The sequence below is a fragment of the Vidua macroura genome, chromosome 3 (genome assembly GCF_024509145.1).
Source record: "Vidua macroura isolate BioBank_ID:100142 chromosome 3, ASM2450914v1, whole genome shotgun sequence".
In the NCBI taxonomy this organism is placed as follows: domain Eukaryota; kingdom Metazoa; phylum Chordata; class Aves; order Passeriformes; family Viduidae; genus Vidua; species Vidua macroura.
The window spans coordinates 84763945-84775527 of NC_071573.1; the positions used below are offsets into that span (position 1 = coordinate 84763945).

The following is an 11583-nucleotide window of genomic DNA, read 5'->3' on the forward strand; positions in this document are numbered from 1 at the left end:
CTGATTTTCCTCTCTCCCTGCTCCTCTGCCGGCATCGGGTGACCCTGGGTTGGGCTTAGCTGAGGAGCAGGAGAAGGATGCAGCAGAAGCAAGAACATAGTTGAGAATATGTAGGAAGCCCCCAAAGTCTGTAGGGTGGAGGGAGAAGGCAGGCGGCCTCAGGTGATGCAACAGAGTGAGGGTGGCTCTGTGTAATTTTGCCAGGTGCCCAGGCTGGTGTCATGCTGATACATTGCAGTCAGATTTTTAAAGCGAAGTCATAATACTTAATCTCAAATGAAGCCTTAATGATGCTTTAATGAAGTTTTTATGTTCAGCATGACTCAATGTACTAAAGCTGATACAATACTGGACACAGCATCACAGAACGGCTGAGCTTTAATGCCTCTGGGGGCCATCTCGTTCAACCCCTTCTGCTCAAGCAGGGACACCAAGAGCCAGTTACCAAGGTGGCTTGTGACTTTCTCCAAGGACAGAGATTTCAAAACCTCCCTGGGTAAACCGTGCCAGTGCTTGATTACCATCACTGTGAAAAAAATAGAGAAAACCAAATGAAAACAAAAAAGAGCTAACATACCCCATGCCCCTTCAATTACACTAAAAAAGTGCTAAATGGGTGTTTAAATTTCCTTGTTAGGTAGGGTCCTGGATTCTTATTCCTCAGAGCTCAACACGAAACATTTACACATGTGTCTTTATGGATACATATCACCTCCTGTGCCTAGTTATGGCAATCTGCCAGGTAACCCAACAGGAAAAACTACTCTATGCTGTCTTCTGACCCTTCCCTAACAGCTCTGTGCACGCAGGAAGCAAGGCTGCCTGGTTTAACACAAGAAGAGAATGTGTACATTTGCTTCTTTCCCTGTCCTCTGTTTATTCTTAGGCAGAGCTTGGTAGTATTCACATTGGCTGACATGGAAACCTTCCCTTTCTGCCTACCGTGGCTTTAAATTTCAGTATCTTAAGATGATGTTCATCAGAGAGGCTGGGGATCACCTGCACATTGAGATATCTGGGTCTGATCTTGAAGCCTCCACAGAGGCAGTGACTTCACCACAAGAACAGGCTCTCTAGTATTTTACACTCAAATAGTGAAGCTTGTCTTCAGCCAGGCTGTAGGAAGAGCACAGTGGCAAAAATAGGCATATAGCAAGTGAGTGGTTCAGATTTGGTGCAGTAACATTCTACAGCAACTTTCATGGTCAAATGCAGAAGAAACGGCTTCACCTAGACCTCAAGTTAAACTGAGATGACAGATGTGCCTTCCATGAGAAATCCTGCTCCCCACGCAGGTCCTCGATTGCCAACACTGAATCCATTGCCCTTTATCAAACAAGGAAGGCAGCAATAACTTCCAAGCTCATTTTCATGGAGGAGCTGCAACATTAAGTGAAAGTAAACTGCTGCAAACAGTTACCAGAAACTGAACATGTCAGACTGGTTTCTGCACATTTTATTCTAATAAATTTCCTTCGTGGTGTTTTGGTCCACTTATTAAAAAAATTACAAAACTTCAAAAGGAAAACAATGAGCAAGCTTAATTGTTTTTTTCTTGCCTGATATGTGGTCACACCATGCAATCTTTTATATAAGGAAAAAAACTCAGTAGTCACGTTACTTTTCAAGTCATTTTTATTAACAACTATATGGATTCAACTTTGTCAAGAATTTACAATTAACATTGTAATGTACTGGCTAATGTTGCAGTGTCAGTGGAAGCAGCCATCGTGCTTTCTAAGCCTGCTACGAAACTTTCTTTTTGTCTTTCAAAGAAGTCAAAAATGCTTCCAATAGCAGATGACATTGGATATGTCGAATTGTCCTGTGTGTGGCCACGGATGAATGAATGGCCACATTTGCATCCAGATGAATGGATAGGAAAATATTAAATATTACATGCTTCCACTGACGTTGCAGAGGACAAATCTTATTTCAAAAACAAATTAATCTTTTTAGACAGTGACAGCACATTGTGTGATGTTGTAATCCATTTGAATAAAGTCAATTAACACACTTGGAAAAAAAACGTGAAGCAGAAATACCTGGGACAAATTCTTTTCCATATTTCATTCAAACCCAGTGAATCCAAAAGGATTGCATGACATATGAGTCAGGATAAAAGTTGGCCCAGAGAGGCAAGTTCATTTCTGGTATAGGTGGTTCAGTTCCTGTAAGGTCAATGGAACTGAATCTGATTATCCCAATGGAGGCTGAGCTTCACCCAGTTGGGCAGTGAATTCATTGAAGTCAGTGAAGCCATCCAAGGATGAATTTAACCTTGGGTGTTTAAACCCTTTTTTCCTCCATTCCTTTGCTGTTATATTTTCTTTTCCTGCTTTCTGAATATTCAGATTTTCTCTGTGCTTTAAAAAAAATGTCCCTTCTCTCCTTCCCTTTTTATATCAGTACTTTGTGCGTTATTTTTTATATAGTCAATGTGACAAGGGTAAAGTCAGCTAAGTATTAGTTTCCTCAGGAAATAACTGGAATATTACCATTTTCACTTCAAACAGATGCCCAACAAAATCAGGATTTGAATCTGAGTTCCCAATTCAAGAAAAATTCTTGAATTTCATAGAATGAATGAATTCCATAGAATTTTTGCTTGAGTAAGGATTGCAGGTCCCAATCCAGAAATACTACTGTACATCAGATGTTCTACTATACATCAGCAATTCAGCATGATTTGACTTATCACAGAAAAGCAGGTGAATTACTCATCACCATACTATAATGAGAGCAGTCACTCTAAGTAGGAGTATCTCAAAAACATATGGAACAACTGTGGGCACTGTAAATAAAAGTGTATGATCTTTGCAATCTTGAACCCTAGGCTAAAACTTCATATTCATATTTAAATAAAAAGTATAGATCATATAAGCCAGGAGCAAATACAAATTTTTGAACAAATAATAGTAATTGAAACCATTCTTTTCAGCTCTCTCTTCATTCAGGTAGAAGAACATGCTGACCAGAAAACAGTTATTTAGATAAGGCTTAAGTCCTGAAGCTCTTACTTAATTTCATTTTCTCTCTTCAAACAATTCTCAAGTGGATTGTAAATCAGAAAAAAAAAATATTTTTTGTCCTGACTCATGGACAAATCTTATTAGTTGTCATGAGCTGGACTTTAATAAGGAGCTCAGGACAAGACTTGAAAAGCCAGACAGGCCCTTCTTTTGTGAAACCAATGAATGACTGTCAGTCATTACACTGTCTTTGAAAGAGAGAGCATAGAAACTCCTCACGAGGAAATATGAGTAAAGCTTATAAAAGTCCAAACAAACAATTCTTTCTCTTTAAAATTTCATATATTCACTACTCTTTCTATTTTCTATCAATATTATGTTAAAAAACCCTATATGATAAGACTTGCATCTACAAAAATAATAATAATGGTGAGCATAAAAGAAAAAAAAATTAGAATTTTAAACCTTAATTTGAAAAGATATGATCTTCTGGGTTTATCAGTACTTTGTAAAGACATTAATATTTTCATACATAATTTATAGAACTCATTCTTTTGTGCACAAAATTGTATTAAATAAATTAACTTAAAGTTAGAAGGACTCAAGCATCTCATTTAAGGCAAAAATACCAAGTTTCCATGAGATAAATTATCAGCAAACCCCAAGGCCCTGTTTCTGTGCAGACTTGGGACAGGCAGGGCCATTGCTCAGTTCTCCCATCGACGCCTTCCAGGTGCAATGGGGATGCAACCATCTGCTCCTGCAGATGAAGGTGGAAAAGTGGTGTCCAATTCATGATGCCTTGGATTTTCGGTCTCGTCAAGGAGGGGAAGGGAGTTTCACTATGGGCACACCATTGCCATGTGCCCAATCACTTGCTCCTTAACTGAACCCAGCGGCACATTGATGCTTAGGTCAGCAGGAGGCTTCACATGAAAGGCAAGAAAGGCACCATAAACAGGAAAAAGGAAAAAATAGCCTAAAAAACTATTATAATTTTAAAATTTTCAATACTTTAAACTTACATATCTGTCTGGATAAACTGCAGACATTCAAATAAGTTAACAGGTAAGTGAACTGAGATGTGGAAAAAAATGTATTTATCCTCACAAAATTGCTGTTGTAATCAGGCTTCGGTATTGTCAGATTGCACATAAAAGAAAACAGGAAAGGCTGAATGTGGTGAACTATATGGCAAATCAGCGGTGAGGAAATTGTGCTTCAAGGTGTCTTTCAGGATTTAACAACTGAAGCTTGCTCCAGCATAAGCCATGGAATACAGTGTACCATCCATGGACCCCGTACAATGACACAATATATACACTCTACAGTTTGCACGTACTTCCACATAATATAGTTCTCATGTAACATCCAGGAATACTTCTGTAAAGCAAATGGAAGCATAAGTTACAATGGTTTCATAGTAAACAGATCAGCTCCTTCACAATACAATCTACAGCATTTAGCCACGGTTAAGACTGGAGTGATGTTTTTGATGTACATAGCGAGTTCCCAGTGGGTCTGGGCCTTGAGAAAACACTGCCCTGAGTGAGCTGGCACTGGCACACCCATACATTCGGTATTCCTGCTGCTAGAGGGAAGCTGAGCCCAAGCTGGGCTGTCTACAAGCCTGTGGTGCAGGTGGGGTGACAATCTGGCAGGAGGCAGCACACAGAAACCTCATTCATCTGGGAAGAGTGAAAGCCCGTTTAGGCTCTGCAAGGGTTCTCCCAGTGGCAAAGCCTTGCAGGGGATGTGCAGGCAGGCACTAACACTGCTCCTGCACCTCAGCAGAAGTGAAGTGTAGGCTAGAGTAAGAAAAAAAAAGAAGATGTATCAGGCAGGAATGCTCAGTCTGATGTAGGCTTTGAATTTGAAAACTTGGGTTTTAGCAGGAAGGAGTCTGAGGGTCCTGTGTTGGAAAGTTCACAAGAAATTACTGTCGTTGGGACACAGTGTTGAGCTAAGAGTGGGACCATTTTCCCTCTCTCCTCTTCCACCTTTTGTTAAAAAAGCAACAAGCCCTTGTCTTTTTTTTTTCTTTTTCTTTTTTTTTTTTTTTTTAGTTAAGGTGGTTTTCTCTACTTCTATTTCTGTTTCTGATTGCCTGCATGACTTTTTTTTTTTTCTTTTTTTTTTTTTTTTTAATAACACTTAGTTTCTGTGAGAAAAAAAGCATGAAACTTTTTCTGTCTTTACCTTTCTTATTTTAATTTCTGGGATGATTTCCCTTCCTGCCCATATGAATCCATATTATTATTTATTTATTTCCCCATGGATTGTGTTGTCTTTCTCCCTTCTGTTCTGCCCTCTTTACTTTTACTCTGTATTTCAGTTCCTCATTTTCCCTTCTTGCCCAGCCTTATGAAAGTGCTGTTGTAGTATCAGGTTGGGACTGCAAGAAAAATTGCCAGAATTTTGACAAGAAGGGAATATTGCTTCTACAATAAAGGCAGCACCTGCTTCCTTCCCTCACCTACTGCTGCCAAAATGGTTCAGATTCACAAGTCAGCTTCTCAATGAGACTGGAAGAAGGAGAGATTCCTTTGAATTTTCAGAGCAGTCACCCACATTATCCACTTCTGAGGCCAGACCAAATCCTTAAAATACAAATCTTTTGTAACAAAATAGTTCTTGTTATAAAGAACAATGTGACAGTGGTGTGTCAGGTACTTCTGCCACACCACTAGATCACCAAAAATCAGATATTAACATACTGTTCTTCAGAGCTAAAAATAACTGATTACTGATGAGTTAATGTGTGTATCTTGTGACAGGCAGCCATTTCTAACCCCATGTTACTCATTTCCTCGGTACCTTGCTAGCAGCTGTAGATAATCTTTTTGTTGTAAACATAAACTATCATCTAAATCCGGACATTATATATATATATTTAATCAGTTCAGAAGCAAAGTGCTTTAAACCTTAAGATTTTTACTTCTGCCCCATAGAAACAGCACAAGGTCTAAATGCTCAAATTTTTGTTTTTTGATACATCCTGCAGCATTAGCTTTGTAGGCAACTCATTATTTAAACCTACTGTACTACATGAAAGGCTGCTGTACTGTAGGTGTAAATTTGGATGTTAGCCATTGCTTAGACATGCTTTTTCATGCAACTAGGAAATATGGGCTCATTCAACTGCTTTGCAGATTCATCCTGATTTTTGTGATTTTATCTTATTAAAAAGGCTTTCAAAACAGTTCATGCTATGATATGTATGACTAGAGGAATGACCCAGCCAATGAAGAAAGCCAGAAGTTATTTAAGTTTGACATGGAGCAGATTGAGTGCTTCTGTACCATCCCCTGGCTTGCAGATGTTTTGAGATGATCTTGATATTCCAGTCCTTAGAGAGTCAGCAGAGAGAGTTGTTTCCACTAATGGGCGCGAGATGGCTTCAGTAGTCTCTGTCCCTGCCTCTGTCTCCAACTCTTCATCCGTTATAAATAATTTTGACTCCCTCCATTTGGAGTATACATCTTGGCTACCTCTGGAACCACTGGAGTCACTGCCAGCAATCTGTATATTCAGTTCTTCTGTTGACTGTATAAGGTTTTGTACAGATAAAGATTTTCCTAAATCCATTTGCACTACAGGTTTAACTGAGAGCAAAGGTTCCCCTTCTGTATCCAGACTTTTTCTCCATGTGAGGTCCTTTGTCGCACTGGGCTGTGCAACTTGTCCATTATCCTTTGATGCAACAAGGCAAGCGGTGACATTAGAAATATTTTCCTGTGTGGTTACAGGAATAATATGAATGGGCTCAGGCCTATTGATATGCTTCATCGATGAGAAGGGTGGTATTTGTAATGTTGTCGGAGTTGCTGGCTTAGTTGTCTGGTTTATTTGGTTTGATGTATTATTTACTGTTGCAGGTCCATCATTTGGCACTTGTGTTGCTTGACTATGCATAGCTGGACTAAAAGCATAGTAAGCCTGAGTGCTAAATTCATTTGGTGTCAGTATAAGCTGTAGGCCACGAGACAGATTGGCACTAGCTGATCTGGATACACATCCACTAAGTTGTGCAGAATTAGACAAATCTTTGCTGTCTGATGGGCTCTGATAATCAGAAGTCTGCTCAGACTCGAAAGCTGGCATTTGAAATGAAGCCAAAGTGAGCGCGGATGCAGATCCTTTTCGCAAAACTTGTTGATAAATATCTAATAGACAGTCCAGTTTTGATTCAATGGATTGTACCTATATGAGAGGAAAAGGTCAACATTAGTGCCAAATACTAATTTAAAATATCTGTAACCCAAGCAAAGGGAAAATGTAACTGCTGAAGAGAAAAATGGAAGTAGCTTGATGTGCACTGTTGACCCTTGAAAAAGAATGTCAGAAGCCATGTACATTTTTCATAAGCAAGCTGAGAAAAGGGGGGAAGAGGTTAAGGTAATAAGATGCACATAATTTTTATTTCAACATGTAAACAAAGCAGATACTAGAAAAAAAAAATTTACCTGTTCAGCTTTTGAAACTGGCAATAAAACACAGAAAAGGCATGAGCAATAAAGCAAGACAAAGTAACACAGATAGTCACTCTACCTGTTTCTCCACTTTGACTACCCGCCCTAACATACTGACGTCATCAGTTGTCTCATGCTCTGCAGGATTCTTCTCTCTGCTTCTTTTATCTGCTGTGATTTGTCCTTTCCCAAGAATTTGGTCAACGCTGTAAGAGAAACCAAAAGCTGTTGCCATTCCTGGAACTGGCATAGATGTGGAAGTGTTTGCTATATTTATATTTTAAAAATAAAAAATTACAGTACTTCAGGAAAGCACTCAAAGAAGAAGACAAACAATTTTATTAATTAAGGGAAATGAAGAAAAAAAAAAGAAGTGATTTTTGAGCATTTTAGACTGCTTTTCTTTTTTGTTGGCACTAACCAGGAACCAGAACTTAGCCATCATCTGGGAAAGCCAAGGCAAGACTTGCTGAAAGGGGGGAAAAAAGCGGTGGCCTCTCCAACAGCTTGATGTTTTGGAGAAACAAACATACCAGTGCCACTCCCAGCTCTCCCATCCTAACAACAACATCCACCCTGGGACAGTTGTCAGTTTGAACCAGGAATCCCTAACCTTCTCTGATAATGATAAATATGATATAATGTTGTTTGGTTTGGTTTATTAATTACTTTTGCTGGGAATCTCTAACAGAAAACCTACATTACCAGTAGTTCTCAATTTCTTTTATGTGAAAAGAGGAAGTATGGGATGGGAAAGAGGCAGTTCTCAATGTCTTCCTCACCCTTTTGAATAAAGTCCTTGTTTACAAATGGACTTTACAGATAAAGTATTACCTTTTCTATTCTTCAGACTTCCATTTTCTGAGAAAAAAATGGATACATGTTTTTTTGTTTGGTTTTGCCCACAATTCAATTTCTGGCTCAGCTGTGTTCACAGAAAGAGAGGCTGCGTAACACAGAAATGTTAAACGTTGCCAATAAGCAGTGAACGACAGTAGATGCTTATGCAGAGTGTAACTAATTCTCTCCTTACCGTGACTGAAGACTTTTAATCCTGCATAGCATGTCTAGATGACCTGCTGAATACTGTTCAATGACATCTTTGACATCATATGGACGAAGCGTTTCCTTAAACTTTCTCTTTGCAACATGAAACTTCATAATTCTGTGGGGGAAAGGCATTTTATAGGTTAATTTTCAACAGTTGCAGAACCATATGTATATTTCACTGACAAAATTTGGCAGTTCATTTTTGAATTGAAGGTATTTTCAATACAGCTTGTGCACGTAAACTTTCACATGGTTGTTTAAGTACAAATGCACTGTAGCTATTTCTTTGAATTGTTTGAGAGATCAGGTAACACTGTTTTAAAGACTGCAGAGCAGGTTTAGTGTATCAGTATATACCTGTTCGACTTTTTTATATTAGGTGCTTGATATGAAAGGTATGCCTGACTCAAACCTGGAATTAGTTTCACTGACTTGAGTGAGATATCATGTCAGCTACATTTGTGCATGAGGTACTTCTGTTCTTGTTACAGGAAAGATTTCTTTAGTGAATCGATTACACAAACTTAAATAACAGTATTCTTGTTCTGGTGTTCATTTTAAGTTCCTTGCTTTCCTCTTTGTGGGAAGAAAAAAAAAGCACCCCATTAAGTTTTCATCAGTTTTTATTTTTTAGTTAACATTCAGGCCTAAATATTAGTTTCAACTTATTTGTCTGACTTAAGATCAAATTTTGCAGGCTGAAGATAAGTTTTCATGTTTGTTCCCTACTGGAATATATAGGAATTATTGCTTAATTAGCATGCACTAGTTTTCCCTTGAACTTTCCTGCAGAATAGTAAGGTTTCAAGTAACAGTAAATATCCAAAATTGATTAATAGCATGCATGTTTTTATCTAAGTCTTGCACAAGTTTCTGTGATATGTGACATGAACATGTGATGTCCCCTGAGTGGCTCTTGATAGAATAGGAAGTTTGATATTAAATCGCAAATTTTCAACAATAAAAATGACAAATTTGGAAGGTAAATGACAGTGAGATGATTTTCCTGGTCAGCTGGTAGAACCTGAAGTTTTCCTTGGTTTACATAACAATTAGGAGAGAAGACAAGGGATCAGGTGTATTAGCCATGCTGGCCTGTGCTGCAGAGCTTATGAATTCCCATTAGGGCCAGACTGCTGATATTTGCTATCTATTGCAATTGAAAAAGCAGAGACTGCAAATTGTTATCCTATCCCAAATGCCAGCATTCATGATAATATATTCCCTCTGGGTTTATTATGATATGTAATTAGCAACTGTAAGACAAATTATAATGAAACCCAAAACATGGTTCTCACTCTCTGATAAAAATAGATTATTAATGTTTTAGTGGAATTTAGAAAAGTCATTCTTCATATAGTTAGGATAGATATTATGATAATTGGCATGTAGAGTTGCCTTGATAGTGTATAGTGATCCTCTACTGATTTTTGTATCATACATAAATGTTCTTACAGATAACGTCAGCCTTTCTCACAGCTTGTTTGTATTTCCCATTCTGGTGACTTTCAGTTAAAAATGAGATTGTTTGCCACTGGTATAGAACTTGAACTATGATTCTGATTATAGAAATTAAAAATGGAAAAGGCCTGTTAGGAGCAGTCCATCAACTTGACACTTCAGGACTGATCTCCACGCACTTTCAAATATATTGAAATATATTGGATCATGGATTTTTCTCTTTTGCATTACCAGCTAGTTGTACAGGCCAATGGCTTTTGCTGTCTTTTGTAATCTGGAAGCCCGTGAAGGTGTGATGAATCGGGGATGCAGAATTTTTTTGCCTTTTCTGTGTGTTTTTTTTTTTTTTTTTTTTTTTTTTTTTGTTTTGTTTTGTTTTTGTTTTTGTTTAGCTGTCAAATTATGCCAAGATGTTGGTTTATAAGACCCTGACAACCTAATCTTCTGAATCTAGTTCTTTATTGAGGTTACGAAGAATGAATAATGCAGCTGACATATAAGACAGTATAATAGTTTTGTTGTTACTATTATTATGTTTCAGTGGTCACAATGTTTTACTTCATGCATTTAATAAAGTAAAAATATGAAATTCTATTGGAAAAGAAGAGCCAGACAATTACTGGCATAATTGAAGACAACTGAATTTACCACAACTGGGTGATTTTACAAAGGAAGAGGCAGAAGACTAATTATTATTAACAACCATGGAAGCTCTTTAATCAGTTAGCACAAAAGTCTTCATTACTACTTTGCAGCTTTATAACACTTTTTTTGCTTATCAAGGCAGTTTGTTCATAATGTTCAGAAGTCAAAGAGAATTGAAAGCATCACAGCTGTATGATGTAGTGAGCTGCAACTGTAGTATTTCTGTTTTAGGTATTAGCTCATGTGATTCCATCTTAATTAACTTCAGCAGGGTTTAGAACAGACCCATATTGCTTACTTCTTTTTCTTCAAGTACAGAAAATTTTACATAAACTGTACAAAAAATATAGCACTATTAAAAAAGTAATTTTAAAAGCCTGCAAGTTAATTAAGAAAAAGAAAAACTGAATTCTTTCAGTGATGGAGCCTTGCAACTGCTTTGCAGTTTTTAAATTTTGTTGAATCTTCACAGTTACTTAGTGTCACTTTGGTAAAATCAGTTGGCATCCTGCATCTTGAAATCACTGTGTCATTAATGCACTGTGAGGGTGGTAAGGCTCTGGAGCAGATCACGCAGGAAAGCTGTGGATGCCCCATCCCTGGCAGTGTTCAAGGCCGCGTTGCATGGGGCTTGAAGAAAGCTGGTCTCAAGACCCAAACAACCTTGGAGCGACCGAGAGGGGGGTGTCCCTGCCCATAGCAGGGCGGTCGGAGCTGAATGGTTGTTGCGGTCACTTTTACCCAAACCATTGCGTGATTCCTTATGTTTGGACACCCATCCTGACAGATCATGTACAACTACGTAGACTGTGCGTTCCCGTGGGATAAAAACAAAGCTAGTTGCAGGTAACCTATCCGTACAAAAAAAGGAGAAAATGAGCCCCGAGTGGCGCAGCCCGCGGCTTTCCGGAGCAGCAGCCCCGAGCTCGCACGGGAGGGCAGGGCGGGCGGGCCCGGGCTGCCCTTCCCAGCGGCACCAGCAG

The 11583-nt window shown here is 38.5% G+C and overlaps 1 protein-coding gene across 5 annotated transcripts in view; it reads right to left on the minus strand.

The window, feature by feature from the left end:
* Positions 1-5049: 5049 nt before the first annotated feature.
* KCNQ5 (potassium voltage-gated channel subfamily Q member 5) overlaps positions 5050-11583 on the minus strand; it is a 273412-nt gene continuing 266878 nt past the window's right edge. For all 5 annotated transcript variants that reach the window (XM_053974030.1, XM_053974028.1, XM_053974027.1 and 2 more), the window contains 3 exons: positions 8478-8609; positions 7524-7650; positions 5050-7175 (listed from right to left, as the gene is read on the minus strand). In XM_053974030.1, the coding sequence (XP_053830005.1) occupies positions 6234-7175; positions 7524-7650; positions 8478-8609 (1201 nt within the window). In that variant the 3' untranslated portion in view covers positions 5050-6233. The remainder of the gene's footprint in view (positions 7176-7523; positions 7651-8477; positions 8610-11583) is intronic.